Here is a 20,527-nt window from a genome sequence, read left to right as displayed (position 1 = left end):
ACCACATCAACTGCTTTATCCTCATCCACCTGTTTGGTCACCTTCTCAAAAAACTCAATAAGGTTTAGAACATAAGAACATAAGAACTAGGAGCAGGAGTAGGCCATCTGGCCCCACGAGCCTGCTCCGCCATTCAATGAGATCATGGCTGATCTTTTGTGGACTCAGCTCCACTTTACGGCCCGAACTCCATAACCCTTAATCCCTTTATTCTTCAAAAAACTATCTATCTTTACCTTAAAAACATGTAATGAAGGAGCCTCAACTGCTTCACTGGGCAAGGAATTCCATAGATTCACAACCCTTTGGGTGAAGAAGTTCCTCCTAAACTCAGTTCTATATCTACTTCCCCTTATTTTGAGGCTATGCCCCCTAGTTCTGCTGTCACCCGCCAGTGGAAACAACCTGCCCGCATCTATCCTATCTATTCCCTTCATAATTTTAAATGTTTCTATAAGATCCCCCTTCATCCTTCTAAATTCCAACGAGTACAGTCCCAGTCTACTCAACCTCTCCTCATAATCCAACCCCTTCAGCTCTGGGATTAACCTAGTGAATCTCCTCTGCACACCCTCCAGCGCCAGTACGTCCTTTCTCAAGTAAGGAGACCAAAACTGAACACAATACTCCAGGTGTGGCCGCACTAACACCTTATACAATTGCAACATAACCTCCCTAGTCTTAAACTCCATCCCTCTAGCAATGAAGGACAAAATTCCATTTGCCTTCTTAATCACCTGTTGCACTTGTAAACCAACCTTCTGTGACTCATGCACTAGCACACCCAAGTCTCTCTGAACAGCGGCATGCTTTAATATTTTATCGTTTAAATAATAATCCCATTTGCTGTTATTCCTACCAAAATGGATAACCTCACATTTGTCAACATTGTATTCCATCTGCCAGACCCGAGCCCATTCACTTAACCTATCCAAATCCCTCTGCAGACTTCTAGTATCCTCTGCACTTTTCGCTTTACCACTTTGTGAGGCATGACCTACCCTTCACAAAACCGTGTTGACTATCGCTAATTAACTTGTTCTTTTCAAGATGATTATAAACCCTATCTCTTATAACCTTTTCCAACATTTTACCAACAACCAAAGTAAGGCTCACAGGTCTATAATTACCAGGGTTGTCTCTACTCCCCTTCTTGAACAAGGGGACAACATTTGCTATCCTCCAGTCTTCCGGCACTATTCCTGTCGACAAAGACGACATAAAGATCAAGGACAAAGGCTCTGCAATCTCCTCCCTGGCTTTCCAGAGAATCCTAGGATAAATCCCATCTGGCCCAGGGGACTTATCTATTTTTACACTTTCCAAAATTGCTAACACCTCCTCCTTGTGAACCTCAATCCCAACTAACCTGGTCGACTGTACCTGAGTATTCTCCTCGACAACATTGTCTTTCTCCAGTGTAAACACTGACAAAAAATATCCATTTAACGCTTCCCCTATCTCCTCTGATTCCACACACAACTTCCCACTACTATACTTGATTAGCCCTAATCTTACTCTAGTCATTCTTTTGTTCCTGATATACTTATAGAAAGCCTTAGGGTTTTCCTTGATCCTATCCACCAACGACTTTTCGTGTCCTCTCCTCGCTCTTCTTAACTCTCCCTTTAGGTCCTTCCTGGCTAACTTGTAACTCTCAAGTGTCCTAACTGAGCCTTCATGTCTCATCCTAACATAAGCCTTCTTCTTCCTCTTGACAAGTGCTTCAACTTCCTTAGTAAACCACGGCTCCCTTGCTCAACAACTTCCTCCCTGCCTGACAGGTACATACTTATCAAGGACACGCAGTAGCTGTTCCTTGAAAAAGCTCCACATTTCGATTGTACCCATCCCCTGCAGTTTCCTTCCCCATCCTATACATCCCAAATCTTGCCAAATAGCATCATAATTGCCTTTCCCCCAGCTATAATTCTTGCCTTGCGGTATATACCTATCCCTGCCCATTTCATGCTTTTCATGATGTCGATTGTGGGATAAATATTGGCCAGGACACTGGGGACAACTGCCCTGTCATGGAATATTTTATATCTATCAAAGCAGACATATTTTATATCTACCAAGGGGATTTGCTGTGGGAAATTGTGGAGAGTATTGTGTTACAGACAGGAGAGGAAGACAAACCAGCTGTCCGTAAACAGAATGTGTTTAAAATGATTCTTGAAGTATGGTGTGGTGTTTTCCCAAACCCTGAAATGTTACCTGTTTCTCTGTCCACACATGCTGCCAGAGGCGCTGAGTTTTTCCAGCACTTTGTTTTTATTTCAGATCTCCAGCATCTGCAGTATTGTGTTTTTCTTCCTGTTTCATTGCAAGTCTATAATAAGCTGTTCCCTGATTGACTAAAACATGCTGCTCTAAGAAATTGTTCCCAAAACACTCAACTCATTGTTTGCTCTCAGGAGAGGTTGGATGAACTCGGTTTGTTCTCACTGGAACGACAGAGGTTGAGGGACGACCTGATAGAAGTCTACAAAATTATGAGTGTCATGGACAGAGTGGCTCGTCAGAAAATGTTTTCCCGGGGGGGAAGAGTCAATTACTAGGGGACGTAGGTTTAAGGTGTGAGGGGCAAAGTTTAGCAGAGATACATAGATACATAGAACATAGGAGCAGGACGAAGCCTTTTGGCCCTTCGAGCCTGCTCCGCCATTTATCACGATCATGGTGAATCATCCAACTCAATAGCCTAATCCTGCTTTCTCCTCATAGCCTTTGATCCCATTCTCCCCAAGTGCTATATCCAGCCACCTCGAATATATTCAATGTTTTAGCATCAACCAATTCCTGTGGTAATGAATTCCACAGACTCACCACTCTTTGGGTGAAGAAATGTTTCCTTATCTCCTTGTCTTGGGAAAAAGGAGTAAAAAAGGAGTAGCTGATGTCCTGGCTAATGACACTGGTATGGTGAGACTGGTGACTGATGTGGAGACCTGATATAATGAGGCTCATGTGGCTGAGCCGGGCTGTCATTGAGGGTGCAGCGGACTGCTTAAAATGGGGTTCTGATGCCTCAACTGCTCTGGTAGTGCCCCCTCGGATACTCGAGGAACGGCGCCCATTTTGTGATGGTCTGCTGTGTCCTCCACAACCTGGCACAGCAGCAGAGAGACATGCTGGAGGTGGAGGAGGAGGAACAGGCAGCCACCTCCGAGGAGGAGTATGAGGACCAGGATGGGCTGGAGGACGGGCCCGGGAAGGACCCATCGGGGCAGCCCAGGACTGGCAGCGGCGGCATGAGTAGAGCTTCCGGAGCAAGATGGGCCCGGGGGTGGCCAGCCAGGTCGGGAGAGGGGATCCTGAGGACGACTTCCTGGGGGAAACAAGAAGACGTTCATGAGGTGTTTGATTAGTGGTAGTACAGAGGAGAGACCGGATTGAATGCAGGGTGTCAGGAATGACTTCTTGCCAACGGGGAATAGGGAGATCTCTGGACCGTAGGGCCAGCAGGATGGTCTTCCAAATGGTGCCATTCTCCCGCTCAACCTGACCGTTACCCCGGGGGTTATAACTGGTCGTCCTGCTAGAGGCGATGCCCCTGCTGAGCAGGAACTGATGCAGTTCGTCACTCATAAAGGAGGACCCCCGGTCGCTGTGGATGTACACGGGGTAACCGAACAGGCCTTTATGACGGTTGTTGTGGTCATGTCGGGACAGGGAATGGCGAAAGGGAAGTGGGAGTATTCGTCGATAACACTCAAGAAATATGTGTTACGGTTGTTGGAGGGGAGGGGACCCTTGAAGTCTATACTGAGACGTTCAAAGGGGCGGGATGCCTTGATCAGATGCACTCGTTCGGGGCGGTAGAAGTGCAGTTTGCACTCGGCGCAGACGTGGCAGTCCCTGGCGACTGTCCTGACTTCCTCAACGGAGTAGGGCAGGTTGCGGGTCTTAATAAAATGGTAGAAACGGGTGATGCCTGGATGGCAGAGGTCTGTGTGGACGGAGCGGAGGCGGTCAATCTGCATGCTGGCGCAGGTACCGCGGGATAGGGCATCGGAAGGCTCGTTGAGCTTCCCAGGACGATACAAGTTATCGTAGTTGTACGTGGACAACTCGATCCGCCACCGCAAGCTCTTCTCGTTCTTGATCTTGCCCCTCTGTACATTATCGAACATGAAAGCTACTGACCGTTGGTCTGTGAGGAGGGTAAACCTCCTGCCGGCCAGATAGTGCCTCCAATATCGCAGAGCTTCGACTATGGCCTGTGCCTCCTTTTCTACCGAGGAATGGCGGATTTCAGAAGCGTGGAGGGTTCGTGAAAAGAAGGCCACAGGTCTGCCCGCTTGGTTGAGGGTGGCCGCCAGAGCTACGTCAGACGCGACGCTCTCGATCTGGAATGGGAGGGACTCATCGATAGCACGCATCGTGGCCTTTGCGATATCCGCTTTGATGCGGCTAAAGGCCTGGCGGGCCTCCATCGACAGGGGAAAGGAGGTGGACTGGATGAGGGGGCGGGCTTTGTCAGCGTAGTTGGGGACCCACTGGGCATAATATGAGAAGAATCCCAGGCAGCGTTTGAGGGAGTTGGGGAGGGGAAATTCCGTCAGGGGGGCATGCGTTCAGGATCGGGGCCTATCACTCCGTTACGCACTACGTAGCCTAGGATGGCTAGACGGTCGGTGCTAAAATCACACTTATCCTTAATGTAAGTTAAATTAAGGAGTTTTGCGGTTCGGAGGAATTTTTGGAGGTTGATGTCGTGGTCCTGCTGGTCGTGGCCGCAGATGGTGACGTTATCGAGATACGGGAAGGTGGCCCGTAAACCGTGCTTATTGACCATTCGGTCCATCTCCCGTTGGAAGACCGAGACTCCATTTGTGACACCGAATGGAACCCTGAGGAAGTGGTAGAGGCGCCCATCTGCCTCAAACGCGGTGTACTTTTGGTCACTCGCGCGGATGGGGAGCTGGTGGTAGGCGGACTTAAGGTCCACCGTGGAGAAGACTTTGTACTTCGCGATCCTGGTAACCAGGTCGGAAATACGGGGGCGGATATGCGTCCAGCTGCGTAAACCTGTTGATGGTCTGACTGTAATCGATGACCATCCGGTATTTCTCCCCAGTCCGAACTACCAGCACTTGGGCTCGCCAGGGACTGTTGCTGGCTTCGATAACTCCTTCCTTAAGGAGCCTCTGGACCTCGGACCCGATGAAGGTCCGGTCCTGGGCGCTGTATCGTCTGCTCCTCGTGGCGACAGGTTTACAATCTGTTCATGGCAGGGACCTTGTCCAGGGTGGTTGGTTCCAGGGTGGATCCGGGCTGGGGGCTCGCTATTTTTGGGGTGGCATCGGAGCCGGTAGTGCAGGAGGCGAAAGAGGCCGGTATGCTGACCTTTGCGTCCCTAGTAGCCCGCCTCAGGGAGGGATGCGAAGCCCCCGAGCCCGGAATCCTGGATTAGTGACATGGCTCGTGTGGTGATATGACTAGGAGGTAATTTACAGTACCTATCTGCCATTGGTGCAGAACACTCGCTGCCCATTGGCTCAGGCCGGTCATGTGCCTCTCAGCTGGTTGGTTGAGACTAGTCATGTGATTGCTCACCGATTGGTCAGGAAGCAAGTAGTCCGCCTACGAGGTGGCGTATAAGAACCCATAGGACCCGGCAGTCGGCCTTTCTCTGTAAGTCACACAACTAGTTGATTAAAGCCTAACGTTTGGATCTTCATCACGACTCGAGTCCAATTGATGGTACATCAGCTGGGTTCATTAAACTGGAGAGGGTCAAGTTTGCCCTGAGGGGGTCGGTGCAAGGGTTCTAACGGCGGTGGCAGCCATTTCTTGATTTCCTGGAGGAGTGTTAGAGGCTGGTCAACTTCAACAGCAACCTGGGGGGGGGCTTTGGCTCGGTTATGGGGGTTTGTTCTACCGGTTCTATGTTTATTACTCTTTCCTGTTGCTAATTTATTGCTTTGTATTGGAGGGGAGGGGTTTCTGTTTTTTCTTTTTATTTTCTTTGTTGGGATAAAATTTGTTGTTGAAAAATCTGAATAAAAAGTATTTTTTTAAAAGATAGTGATTCTGGAGGGGGATATCATTGTGTTACTCACATGCTGTCATCACATGGCAGAGTGATGGTCGGCTGAACTCAGCATTTGCATTATGAAAGTTACAACTTAATTTTAATACTGAGGTGGTTTCTTCCCCAACAGGAGGTGTTCTTCAACTTTATTATTGGCCGTGTCGCGAACAAGCTGACAATGCTGAGATTGCTGAGATTGCTGAAAATGTTAATCAGTTGTTTTGTGGAGCTAAAGTCGGTGCAGAAATGTATATACCAGTAGTGAGCTTGCGTACTGTCAAAGAAAACATTTTACCTAAAATCAGATTGAAACCTTCAGAACAGAGCAAAGAATGGAAATCAATTTTTGATTTATATAATGAGGAGCCGGCAGGATCGAAGAAAAGCAAGGACCCTTTCACCCTGGTAAGTAGTTTTTCTTTCATTGTCTAATTTATTTATTTTTCTTCCGTTTTTTTAAAAAATTGTTGTTGTATAAGTTTACCTAAGGTTTAAGACATGGCAGGAGATCCCAGACCCGTGTCATGCTCCTCATGTGCGATGTGGGAGCTCAGGGACACGTCCACTGTCCCTGGCTCCTTCACGTGCAAGAAGTGTGTTCAGTTGCAGCTCTTGTTAGACCGCTTGACGGCTCTGGAGCTGCGGATGGACTCACTTTGGAGCATCTGCGATGCTGAGGAGGTCATGGATAGCACGTTTAGCGAGTTGGTCACACCGCAGGTGAAAGTTACTGAGGGAGATAGAAAATGGGTGACCAAAAGACAGAGCAAGAGTAGGAAGGCAGTGCAGGTGTCCCCTGCGGTCATCTCCCTGCAAAACAGGTATACCGCTTTGGATACTGTTGCGGGAGATGGCTCACCAGGGGAAGGCAGCAGCAGCAAGGTTCATGGCTCCGTGGCTGGCTCTGTTGCGCAGCAGGGCAGGAAGAAAAATGGCAAGGCTATAGTGATAGGGGACTCAATCATAAGGGGAATAGACAGGCGGTTCTGCGGACGCAATCGAGACTCCAGGATGGTATGTTGCCTCCTAGGTGCAAAGGTCAAGGTAAAGAGTAAGATAGATTATGAGAGTAAACATGCTCAGAATATAAAAACAGATAGTAAAAGTTTCAACAAATATATAAAACAAAAAAGAGTGGCTAAGGTAAATATTGGTCCTTTAGAGGATGAGAAGGGAGTTTTAATAATGGGAGATGAGGAAATGGCTGAGGAACTGAACAGGATTTTTGGGTCAGTCTTCACAGTGGAAGACACAAATAACATGCCAGTGACCGATAGAAATTAGGCTATGACAGGTGAGGACCTTGAGAGGATTGTTATCACTAAGGAGGTAGTGATGGGGAAGCTAATGGGGCTAAAGATGGACAAGTCTCCTGGCCCTGATGGAAAGCATCTCAGAGTGCTAAAAGAGATGGCTAGGGAATTTGCAAATGCACTAGTGAAAATTTACCAGAATTCACTAGATTCTGGGGTGGTCCCGGTAGATTGAAAATTAGCAAACGTGACACCACTGTTTAAAAAAGGAGGTAGTCAGAGAGCGGGTAATTATAGGCCAGTAAGCTTAACTTAGTTAAGTAGTAGGGAAGATGCTGGAATCTATCATCGAGGAAGAAATAGCGAGGCATCTGGATAGAAATTGTGCCATTGGGCAGACGCAGCATGTGTTCATAAAGGGCACGTCATGCCTAACTAATTTAGTGGAATTTTTTGAGGATATTACCAGTGCAGTAGATAACGGGGAGCCGATGGGTGTGGTATATCTGGATTTCCAGAAAGCCTTTGACAAGGTGCCACACAAAAGGTTGCTGCATAAGATAAACATGCATGGCATTAAGGGTAAAGTAGTAGCATGGATAGAGGATTGGTTAATTAATAGAAAGCAAAGAGTGGGGATTAATGGGTGTTTCTCTGGTTGGCAATCAGTAGCTAGTGGTGTCCCTCAGGGATCCGTGTTGGGCCCACAATTGTTCACAATTTACATAAATGATTTGGAGTTGGGGACCAAGGGCAATGTGTCCAAGTTTGCAGATGACACTAAGATAAGTGGTAAAGCGAATAGTGCAGAGGACACTGGAAGTATGCAGAGGGATTTGGATAGGTTAAGTGAATGGGCTAGGGTCTGGCAGATGGAATACAATGTTGACAAATGTGAGGTTATCCATTTTGGTAGGAATAACAGCAAACAGGATTATTATTTAAATGATAACATACAGAGAGACCTGGGTGTGCTAGTGCATGAGTCACAGAAAGTTGGTTTACAGGTGCAACAGCTGATTAAGAAGGCAAATGGAATTTTGTCCTTCATTGCTAGAGGAATGGAGTTTAAGACTAGGGAGGTTATGTTGCAATTGTATAAGGTGTTAGTGAGGCCACACCTGGAGTATTGTGTTCAGTTTTGGTCTCCTTACTTGAGAAAGGACATACTGGCACTGGAGGGTGTGCAGAGGAGATTCACTAGGTTAATCCCAGAGCTGAAAGGGTTGGATTACGAGGAGAGGTTGAGTAGACTGGGACTGTACTCGTTGGAATTTAGAAGGATGAGGGGGGATCTCATAGAAACATATAAAATTATGAAGGGAATAGATAGGATAGATGTGGGCAGGTTGTTTCCACTGGCGGGTGAAAGCAGAACTAGGGGGCATAGCCTCAAAATAAGGGGAAGTATATTTAGGACTGAGTTTAGGAGGAACTTCTTCACCCAAAGGGTTGTGAATCTATGGAATTCCTTGCCCAGTGAAGCAGTTGAGGCTCCTTCATTAAATGTTTTTAAGGTAAAGATAGATTTTTTTTGAAGAATAAAGGGATTAAGGGTTATGGTGTTCAGGCCGGAAAATGGAGCTGAGTCCACAAAAGATTAGCCATGATCTAATTGAATGGCGGAGCAGGCTCGAGGGGCCAGATGGCCTACTCCTGCTCCTAGTTCTTATGTCCCTATGTTCTTATGTAATCAGGATAAAATTCTGGAAGCACTGGATTTGTCATATATAAAAGGGCATTACAGAAACACCTTCAAAGAGAAAGTGGACAATGCTTCTAAGTGCCTCAGCAAAATGCAAATCTCTGAGGGAACCTTTGAAAAAATACATAATAGAAACATCGAATGTCAGGATGCAAAGAAGGAGAAGAGAGACTTACATGCCTTACAACTGTGCTTCCTACTGGCTGCAAGAACAGGTAAGAAAATTAACACCAGCACGATGCCCATTGAGACCAGTACAGACCACTGTCTTGGTGGAATCTCATCGCCATGGTTACTAAATTCGTTGCTTGCTACAGATGTAATGGCTGACCCCGGTGGGAGAGATGGTAGAGGTTCTCCTCTCCACCTTATAACCTGGAACATGTGGGGATGAATGGACCAGTGAAGCGGGCGAGGATCTTTGCACATTTGAAGTGTCTAGCCCAGGTGTTTTCTACAGGAAACCCACTTGCGGGTGAAGGACCAGATTTAGCTTTGCAAAAATTGGGTGGGACAAGTCTTTCACTCAGGCTTTAATGGTAGGGCCAAAGGCCAAAGGAATGGCAATACTAATCAACAAAAAAATACTATTTCCCCCCTCGCAGATAATGGATGACCCCAATGCTCGCTATAATATTTTCTGGTTCACTGACGAACACTCCGGTTATTTTATGCCCCCAGTTGGAATTATCTGAGCTTCATAAATTCCCTGGTAAGACAGTCTGGAAGATTGTAGCTAAACCTCTGAAATCAGAGGGCCTGCTCTAACCAAATGGGCACAGTCCCATAGCGAGCGCATTTGGCCGTGTGTTTCCCGGCGTTCACAGCGCTGAGAAACACCCAGCAATGTAACGCCCATCCAGTTAGATATGAGGCCTCAGCCGGGAACACACGCCCGAGAATGCACTCAGCACCATTTACGGCACTGAGGAATCATAGAATCATAGAATTTACAGTGCAGGAGGCCATTCAGCCCATCGAGTCTGCACTGACCTAGGAAAGAGCACCCTACACATGGCCACACCTCCACCCTATTCCCACACCTCCACTAACCCCAACTAACCCTTTTTGGACACTAAGGGCAATTTATCATGGCCAATCCACCTAACCTGCACATATTTGGACTGTGGGAGGAAACCGGAGCACCCGGAGGAAACCCACCCACACACGGGGAGAACGTGCAGACTCCGCACAGACAGTGAGCCAAGCCGGAATCAAACCTGGGACCCTTGAGCTGTGAAGCAGCTGTGCTAACCACTGTGCTGCCATGCCGCTCACTCCTCTTTTACAGAACTCCTCACGCAGCAAGAGATCAAGTGGCTGATGTTACCCCCGAACCTGTCCCAAAGCCCAACACACAACTCATCCCAGTGCCCCTGCGCCAACCCACAGTGCACCCACCCCAGCCCAATCAGTGCCATGCGGAAAATGCCAGTTTGACACCTTGGCAGTGCCTTTGCCAGCTGATAGTGCCACCTAGGCAGTGCCAGATTGGCACCCAGGAGGCACTGCCAGAATGCCTAACTGGCAGTGCCTGGGTGCCAACCTGCCCAGTGGGCAAGCAGCTGGGGGCCTGCAATCCCCTGGGAAACACCCACGAGTCTGGCCCCGTTTCTGGAAACCAGCACTGAACGGTGCTCGCCCGAGGTACCCAAGGCAAAGGGGTAGATCCCATACCTCAGGGAATAGCATATTTCAATGAGCTTAGCTCTCTTGCTCTAATATGCAGATTAGCCAAAAGGGGATCTCACCCACAAAGGGCGGGGGTCACATCCCAACGTCTTGCGCGATCGTGTTAGATCTCATGAGGCAAGGAGAGCCAGGTAGATCACGGAAGCTGGGTCTCCCGTCATTTACCAGCAACGTTGCGGCTCACCTTTTCAGGTGCAGTGTGGCCGGTAGATTGCGCCTGGAATCTCTTCAACCAGTGCTCTGAAATTATAGTCACAATTCCTGTTCAATGATTGATATATTTCTGATTTTCAGATAGTCCTGGGCCTGGAGTCGGGGCACTGATTTACCAGGATGGTTGCTTTGTAAGTATTGTATCAACATTTGTACATATTCACTTAATTTCTGTTCATTTTGAATTTGAAATTTTTCCCTACAGACTTTAATTCCACACCACTCGATTGTTGCTAACACATTGAGACAGGTTTGGCTGCACTGATAAAACAATCCTGATCATTCCACAGGTGGGAATAGGCTACAATGGTTTTCCAAGGGGGAATCGCCGTGGACAATATTTTCAGAATTTCCGAAAGAAAAAGGCCTCTGGAGCACAGCAACAGAGCACAGATGTCATCATCTGTGCCGAGGCCAATGCTCTTTACTTCAGGTAAATGGTGGATGAATTTAACAAGAATTCTATAGCTTTCTCTGTACAGAGAGGAACAGCAGAGCGATTTCCAATAACAACTTGTATTCATCGAACACCATCTGCAACATAAAATATCCCGAGTGCTTCACAGGAATATTGTCAAACAGAATATGACACTGCACAACATTAGGATAGGTGATTGGATTGGGTTACAAAGAACCTAATTAAAGAGGATAAAGAGGGAGAAAGTTAGAGAGGTTCAGGAACGGAATTCCAGAGCTTAGGGCTCAGACAGCTGAAGGTACAAACTCCAGTGGTGGGACAAAAGTGGTGGGCTTTTCAAGCAGAATTGTAGGAATTCAGAGTCCTTGGAGAGTTGTAAGGATGCAGAATATTACTCGGGAGGGATCGAGGCAGAGGGTGATTTGAAATAAAACTTCAGGTGTTTTGAGGCAAAGAGCCAATTTACGTCAATGAAAGAAGGGATAGGATGTGTCTAATGTGTCCAGGTATCCTTCGAGACAAGCAAGCATGTCTGCACCACCCTGGTCCTCCTGGCATGCTTCCCCACCGCCATCCGCCGCTCCCGACCTCCCTCAGGCCTGCACGGCCCAGCCCCGACAAGTCCACGGGGCCCCGCTGCTATTTTTGTGGGTTCGCGAAACACCCTCGCCCGCGCTGCCCAGCCCGCTCCGCCCTCTGTAAGAGCTGCGGGAAAAAGGACCACTTCTCCGTCTGCTAGGCCAAAACGGTCGCTGCTGTACCGCGCAGCGACCGGGGATCTCCCCCTCCGGGCCCTTGCTGGCCCCTCCAGTACGCCACGCCGATCTCTCCCCCACCCCGCCCCCAGGCCCCTGCGCCCGGCCTGCGTGCCTCTCTCTCTCCTCCGGGCCCTTCCAGGCCCCTCCAACGCACCACGCAACCCTCCCCTCGCCGCCCCCGGGCCCCTGCGCCTGCCGTGCGCGCCTCTCTGCCCCGGCTCCCAGCCGCTCCGGTCGGCTCACCGGCACTGCTAACTCCGACCCCTCAACCAAGAGGGCCCCGCGGGCGCTGCCATCTTGGGGCGCCAACTCCACGTGCGGGTTCTGGGCGCCGCCATCTTGGGGCCCCAACTCCACGTGCGGGTCCTGGGCACCGCCACCTTGGGGCGCCGACCCCACGTGCGGATCCTGGGCGCCGCCATCTTGGGGCCCCGACTCCACGTGCGGGTCCTGGGCGCCGCCATCTTGGGGCCCCAACTCCACGTGCGGGTCCTGGGCGCAGCCATCTTGGGGCCCCAACTCCACGTGCGGGTCCTGGGCACCGCAATCTTGGGGCGCCGACCCCACGTGCGGATCCTGAGCGCCGCCATCTTGGGGCCCCGACTCCACGTGCGGGTCCTGGGTGCCGCTATCTTGGGGCCCCAACTCCACATGCGGGTCCTGGGCGCCGCCATCTTGGAGTCCCAACTCCACGTGCGGGTCCTGGGCACTGCCATCTTGGGGCGCCGAACCCACGTGCGGATCCTGGGCGCCGCCATCTTGGGGCCCCGACTCCACGTGCGGGTCCTGGGCGCCGCCATCTTGGGGCCCCGACTCCACGTGCGGGTCCTGGGTGCCGCCATCTTGGGATCCCGACTCCACGTGCGGATCCTGGGCACCACCTTCTGGGACTGGCATGCAAGGTTCTTCCAGCACCTACTCGGACGACGACGACTACTATTGATCTTCTCCACGGCTCGCGGCCATTCAGCTCGACCAGTCACGTCCGCGCACGCTCGCCAAAATGAAAACGCTGATCCACCTCAACGGCCACAAGACGGGCTGCCTGCTGGACTCCGGGAGCACGGAAATATTCGTTCACCCTGCCACGGTAAGACGCTGCACGCTCCCTGTCCATCCTGTAAAACACAAAATCGGGTTAGCCTCAGGTTCGCACTCCGTCCACATCACCAGCTGCTGCATCGTGGACCTCACGGTCCAAGGGAAGGTTTTTAAAAATTATAAACTCCTTGCCCTCCCTGACCTTTGCGCACCGGCACTCCTAGGACTGGACTTCCAGTGTAACCTGCAGAGCTTGACCTTCCAATTCGGCGGCCCTATACCCCCCCCCTCACTGTCTGCAGCCTCGCGTCCCTCAAAGTGGACCCCCCCCTCCTTGTTTGCTAATCTCACCCCCGATTGCAAACCCATCGCGACCCGGAGCAGACGGTACTGCGCCCAGGACCGGTCCTTCATCAGGTCTGAGGTCCAGAGGTTGCTGAAGGAAGGGGTCATCGAGGGCATCAACAGTCCCTGGCGAGCCCAAGTGCTGGTGGTCCGGATTGGGGAGAAAAACCGGATGGTCATCAACTATAGCCAGACCATCAACCGGTTTACGCAACTGGACGGGTATCCTCTCCCCCCGTATTTCCACCATGGTAAACGATATCGCGAAATACAAAGTCTTCTCCAATGTGGACCTTAAGTCCGCTTACCACCAGCTCCCCCTCCGCGCGAGTGACCGACTGTACACCGCGTTCGAGGCAGATGGGCGCCTCTACCACTTCCTTAGGGTTCAATTTGGTGTCACAAATGGGGTCTCGGTCTTCCTACGGGAGATGGACCGAATGGTCGACAAGTACGGATTACAGGCTACCTTCCCGTACCTCGATAATGTCACCATCTGAGGCCACGATCAGCAGGACCATGACGCCAACCTCCAGAAATTCCTCCAAACCGCAAAACTCCTTAACCTCATATACAATAAGGATAAGTGCGTGTTTAGCACCGACCGCCTAGCCATCCTCGGCTACGTAGTGCGTAATGGAGTGATAGGCCCCGACCCCGAACGCATGCGCTCCCTGATGGAACTCCCTCTCCCCAATACCCTCAAATCCCTCAAACGCTGCCTGGGTTTCTTCGCTTACTACGTCCAATGGGTTCCCAACTACGCTGACAAGGCCCGTCCCCTCATTCAAACCACGTCCTTCCCGCCATCGACAGAGGCCTGCCAGGCCTTTAGCCGCATCAAAGCGGACATCGCAAAGGCCACGATGCACGCCATCGACGAGTCCCTCCCCTTCCAGGTCGAGAGCGACGCATCAGAAGTTGCTCTGGCGGCCACCCTGAACCAAGCGGGCAGACCCATGGCCTTCTTCTTCAGAACCCTCCAGGCTTCTGAACTTCGCCACCCCTCTGTGGAAAAGGAAGCCCAGGCCATAGTCGAAGCTGTGCGACATTGGAGGCACTATTTGGCCGGCAGGAGGTTTACCCTCCTCACAGACCAACGGTTAGTAGCCTTCATGTTTGATAATGCACAAAGGGGCAAGATTAAGAATGACAAGATCTTACGGTGGTGGATCGAGTTGTCCACGTACAACTATGAGATCTTGTATCGTCCTGGGAAGCTCAATGAGCCTCCTGATGCCCTGTCCCGCGGTACCTGTGCCAGCGCGCAGACAGACCGCCTCCGCTCCCTCCACGCAGACCTCTGCCATCCAGGGGTGACCCGCCTACGCCATTTCATTAAGGCCCGCAGCCTGCCCTACTCCATCGAGGAAGTCAGGTCAGTAACCCGTGACTGCCACATCTGCGCTGAGTGCAAACCGCACTTCTACCGCCCCGAGCGCGCATACCTGATCAAAGCATCCCGCCCCTTCGAACGTCTCAGCATTGACTTCAAGTGGCCCCTTCCCTCTAACAACCGCAACATTTACTTCCTGGCGTTAATTGACGAATACTCCCACTTCCCCTTCGCCATTCCCTGCCCCGACATGACCACATCGACCGTCATTAAGGCCCTCCTCTTCATCTTCTCCCTGTTCGGCTACCCTGCGTACATGCACAGCAATCGGGGGTCCTCATTTATGAGCGACGAGCTGCGTCAATTCCTGCTCAACAGGGTCATTGCCTCAGCAGGACGACCAGCTATAACCCCCGGGGTAACGGACAGGTCGAGCAGGAGAATGGTACCATCTGGAAGACCATACTACTGGCCCTCCGGTCCAGAGATCTACCTATTTCCCGATGGCAAGAGGTTATCTCCGATGCCCTACATTCTATCCGCTCACTCCTCTGTACCGCAACAAATCAGACACCTCGTAAACGTCTTCTTGTTTTCCCCAGGAAGTCGTTCTCCGGATCCCCTCTCCCGACGTGGCTGGCCGCCCCCGGACCCATCTTGCTCTGAAAGCATGTGCGGGTGCACAAGTCCGACCCGTTGGTGGAACAAGTCCAGTTACTCCACGCTAACCCGCAGTATCCAGTATGTGGAGTACCCTGACGGTCGGCAGGTCACGGTCTCCCTCCGGGACCTGGCACCCGACTTCCCCCCCTTCACCACAGACCTCCCCCCTTTTTCTCCCCCAGCGCCCCACCCAGGCCACCCATTCCCCATCCATGGCGTCTCCACAGCCAGCTCGGGTGACGGAGACTATTCAAGGACCATCGCTCCCGGACTCCAGGACGTCAGCGGAACCACCACCATCGGCTGAACCGACGTCACCTACTCAACTGCGGCGGTCTGCCAGAACGTCACGGGCCACGAAAAGACTGATCGAATCGATTTAAATTACAACAGCTCCATGGACTTTGTTGGGACTTTGTGTACTATTGCTAATTGTCTGGGCCAGTGGGAAGCCAAAAAATGTAATAAAAGAAAGAAGAGAAAAAAGAATTTCTCTCCCCCTTCCCCGGCTGTTACTCATACCACCAGTTCTCTCCCCCCCCCTCACCCCCAGCTTCTTTCTCCGCAAGGGGTGAATGTGGTGGTATGATTTGCATAGCTGTCTGCAATTGGTGCAGAACACCGGCTTACCATTGGCCCTGGTCGGTCATGTGTCTCTCGACCGATTGGTTGAGACCAGTCATGTGACAGCTCTCCGATTGGTCGAGAGGCTGAGTTAACCACGCCTCCATCCGAGGTATAAATAGTCAGAACGCCTGGCGGTCATCCATTTACTGTAGTCGACCGCAGGGCTAAGTTCTAGCTTATTAAAGCCTAACTTTTGTACAGGAACTCGTCTCGCATTCGATTGATGGCTCATCAGTTTGTACGGGGGTGATGGATGGGTTGGGACTGCTATTTGGGAGCTGCATTGAGGGGGTGGGGAGGGGCAGTGAGAAAGCGCAGGCTTGGGGGTGGAGCTGGAGGCAAGGGCGTGGATATCAGTTCAGTTTTCCCGCGCTGGAGCGGTGCCAAGGAGCTGCTGCGGGGGGGGGGGGGGGGGGAGACCCCATATCGGGAGGGGTCGGATTTAGGGCGGGAGCTGCCGGGGTCAGCAGAAGTCAGCTGGCTCACGGGAGTACTATGGAGGGGGCAGCTAGGAGGGGTCCTAGCCTGGGGTACCGGGTTGCTCCTGGATTGGCCAGGGAGGAGCTGGTGCGGGTCGGGGGGGTCAGGGTGAGGTTCTATCGCCGTGGGAAACGGGCCGAGTGGGGGGTGCTGGCCAGGGGCGAGCAGTCAATGGGCTATGGCTGGTCGACGGGGGAGGGGGGGGCGGGGTGCCCCCTGATCCGGCTGATCTCGTGGAACGTGAGGGGGTTGAATGAGCCGGTTTAGCGGGCACGGGTACTTTCGCATCTGAAGGGGCTGAAGGCGGACGTGGCCATGCTTCAGGAGACTCACCTGAAGGTGGCGGACCAGGTTCGTCTGAGGAAGGGGTGGGTGGGGCAAGTTTTCCATTCAGGGCTCGACGCGAAGAACCGGGGGGTGGCGATACTGCTGGGGAAGAGGGTGGCGTTTGAGGCGTCTGAGGTGGTGGCTGATAGTGGCGGCAGATATGTGATGGTGAGCAGTAAGCTGCAGGGGGAGAGGGTGGTGTTGGTAAATGTATATGCCCCAAATTGGGATGATGCTGGTTTCATGAGGCGTATGTTGGGCCGCATTCCTGACCTGGAGGCAGGGGGCCTGATCATGGGGGGGACTTCAATACGGTGCTGGGTCCCCTACTGGATCGTACTAGTTCTAGGACAGGCAGGAGGCCGGCGACGGCCAAGGTGTTGAGGGGGTTTATGGACCAGATGGGAGGAGTGGATCCCTGGAATTTTGGGAGGCCGAGGGCTCGGGAGTATTCTTTTTTCTCCCATGTGCACAGGGTTTATTCCCGTATTGATTTTTTTTTCCTGAATAGGGGGCTGGTCCCGAGGGTGGAGGAGGCCGAATATTCGGCTATAGCGATTTCGGACCATGCTCCGCATTGGGTGGATCTGGAGATGGGGGAGGTGCGGGACCAGCGCCCGCTTTGGCGTCTGGACGTGGTGTTGTTGGCTGATGGGGACGTGTGTAGGAGGGTCCGGGGATGTATCGAGGGGTACCTCGAGGTCAATGATACTGGGGAGGTCCGGGTGGGGATGGTGTGGGAGGCTCTGAAGGCAGTGATTATGGGGGAGCTGATTTCCATCCGAGCCCATAGGGAGAGGGGGGAGAGGAGGGAGAGGGAGAGACTGGTGGGGGAGCTGCTGAGTGTAGATAGGAGGTACGCGGAGGCCCCGGAGGAGGGATTGCTGAGGGAGCGGCGTAGCCTGCAGGCCAAGTTTGATTTATTGACCACCAGAAAGGTGGAGACACAGTGGAGGAAGGAGCAGGGAGCAGTCTACGAATATGGAGAGAAGGCGAGCAGGATGCTGGCGCATCAGCTTCGCAAGCGGGAGATTGGTGGAGTGAAGGATAGGGGTGGGAATGTGGTGCGGCGGGGGCAGAGGTCAATGGGGTCTTTAGGGACTTCTACAGGGAACTGTACCGGTCGGAGCCGCCGGCGGTGGGGGAGGGGAATGGAGAGCTTTTTGAACAGGCTGCGATTTCCAAGGGTGCAGGACGAGCAGGTGGAGGGACTGGGGGCGCCGATCGAGTTGGAGGAGCTGGTCAGTGGGATTGGCCACATGCAGTCGGGGAAGGCGCCGGGACCGGATTGGTTCCCGGTTGAATTTTATTAAAAATACGTGGACTGTTGGGCCCCCTGTTGGTTCGGACCTTTAACGTGGCATGGGAGGGGGGAGTTTTTCCCCCGACGATGTCACGGGCGCTGATTTCCCTGATCCTGAAGCGAGATAAGGACCCCTTGCAGTGTGAATCATATAGGCCAATTTCACTGCTGAATGTGGACGCCAAGTTGCTGGCGAAGATCTTGGCCACTAGAATAGAGGACTGTGTGCCGGGGGTGATACATGAAGATCAGCCGGGTTTTGTGAAGGGGAGGCAGCTGAACACTAACGTGCGAAGGTTGCTAAATGTGATAATGATGCCGGCGGCACAAGGAGGCGGAGATTGTGGTGGCATTGGATGCGGAGAAGGCCTTTGATAGGGTTGAGTGGGGGTACCTGTGGGAGGTGTTGGAAAGGTTCGGGTTTGGGGTGGGGTTTATTAAATGGATGAGGTTGCTGTACGAGGCCCCGATGGCGAGTGTAGCGACAAATGGGAGGAGGTCCGAGTACTTCAGGCTCCACCGTGGGACGAGGCAGGGGTGCCCCCTGTCCCTCTTGCTTTTTGCGTTGGAAATTGAGCCTCTGGCCATGGCCCTCAGGGAGTCGATGGAGGTGATGGAGATTCTTACTGAGTTTGGGAGTTTCTCGGGCTACAAGTTGAACCTGGGCAAGAGCGAGCTGTTTGTTGTACACCCGGGTGATCAGGAGGAGGGGATTGGTAGGCTCCCGCTAAAAAGGGCAGTGAGGTGTTTTAGGTACCTGGGGGTTCAGGTTGCTAGGAGTTGGGGGGCTTTGCATAAGCTTAATTTTACTAGGTTGGTGGAGCAGATGGAGGAGGAGTTTAAAAGGTGGGACATGCTGCCGCTGTCGTTGGCGGGTAGAGTACAGTCCGTTAAAATGACGGTGCTCCCGAGGTTTTTGTTTTTGATTCAGTGCCTCCCCATTTTCACTCCGAGGGCCTTTTTTAGGATGGTGAACAGCAGCATCACGGGATTTGTTTGGGCGCACGGGACTCCGAGAGTGAGGAGGGTCTTTTTGGAGCGGGGCAGGGATAGAGGGGGGCTGGCACTGCCCAACCTCTCTGGGTACTATTGGCGGCTAATGTTCGATGGTACGTAAGTGGGTAATGGATGGGGAGGGGGCAGCATGGAAACGGATGGAGATGGCACGAGCCTGAAGGCACTGGTAACGGCGCCGTTACCGCTCCCTCCAACGAGGTACACCACGAGCCCGGTGGTGGCGGCTACCCTCAAGATTTGGGGGCAGTGGAGGCGACACAGGGGAGAAGTGGGGGGCTCGGTGTAGACCCCGCTGCGGGGGAACCACCGGTTTGTCCCAGGGAACATTGATGGCGGGTTCCTGGGGTGGCACAGGGCGGGCATTAGGAAGTTGGGAGACCTGTTCATTGACAGGAGGTTTGCGAGCCTGGGTGAGCTGGAGGAGAAGTTTGAGCTCCCCCCGGGGAATATGTTCAGGTACCTTCAGGTCAAAGCGTTTGCTAGGCGGCAGGGGGAGGGATTCCCTTTGCTGCCCCCGCGGGGGGTAAGGGATAGGGTGCTTTCGGGGGTGTGGGTCGGGGATGGGAAGGTGTTTGACATCTACCAGGTGATGCAGGAGGTGGAGGAGGCGTCAGTAGAGGAGCTGAAGGCTAAGTGGGAAGTGGAGCTGGGGGAGCAGATTGAGGAGGGGACATGGGCGAACGCCATGGAGAGGGTGAACTCCTCCTCTTCATGTGCGAGGCTTAGCCTCATCCAGTTCAAGGTACTGCACAGGGCTCATATGTCCGGGACGAGGATGAGCAGGTTTTTTGGGGGTGAGGACAGGTTCATTAGGTGTTCGGGGAGCCCAGCAAATCATGCCCATATGTTTTGGGCATGCCCGGCACTGGGGAAATTCTGGCAGGGGGTGGCGAGGACGGTGTCGAGGGTGGTAGGGTCCAGGGTCAAGCCAGGCTGGGGACTCGCGATATTTGGGGTTGGGGTGGAGCCAGGAGTGCAGGAGGCGAAAGTGGCCGGTGTTTTGGCCTTTGCGTCCCTAGTAGCCCGGCGGAGGATCTTGTTGCAATGGAAAGATGCGAGACCTCCAAGCGTGGAGACCTGGATCAATGACATGGCGGGATTCATTAAGCTGGAGAAGGTCAAATTCGCCCTGAGGGGGTCGGTACAAGGGTTCTTTCGGTGGTGGCAGCCTTTCCTCAACGATAGGGAACTAGGTCAGCAGTAGCAGCAACCCGGGGGGGGGGGGAGGGGGGCATTGTTTATGTTAATTTAATTTATTATTAATTTATTTTGTTGTTTATTGGGTTTGGGGGTGCTGGGGGGGTTC

General features: G+C 52.4%; 1 protein-coding gene across 1 annotated transcript in view; it reads left to right on the top strand.

Moving 5' to 3' along the window:
- LOC119954782 (cytidine and dCMP deaminase domain-containing protein 1-like) overlaps nucleotides 1-20,527 on the top strand; it is a 196,371-nt gene that overhangs the window by 72,048 nt on the left and 103,796 nt on the right. Inside the window, exons 7-10 of the mRNA XM_038780322.1 lie at nucleotides 6,174-6,448; nucleotides 8,994-9,216; nucleotides 10,988-11,037; nucleotides 11,197-11,339. Coding sequence (XP_038636250.1) covers nucleotides 6,174-6,448; nucleotides 8,994-9,216; nucleotides 10,988-11,037; nucleotides 11,197-11,339 — 691 coding nt within the window. The remainder of the gene's footprint in view (nucleotides 1-6,173; nucleotides 6,449-8,993; nucleotides 9,217-10,987; nucleotides 11,038-11,196; nucleotides 11,340-20,527) is intronic.

The sequence above is a fragment of the Scyliorhinus canicula genome, chromosome 20 (assembly GCF_902713615.1).
Source record: "Scyliorhinus canicula chromosome 20, sScyCan1.1, whole genome shotgun sequence".
NCBI classification, from domain to species: domain Eukaryota; kingdom Metazoa; phylum Chordata; class Chondrichthyes; order Carcharhiniformes; family Scyliorhinidae; genus Scyliorhinus; species Scyliorhinus canicula.
This window is presented reverse-complemented; position numbering and strand designations above follow the sequence as displayed.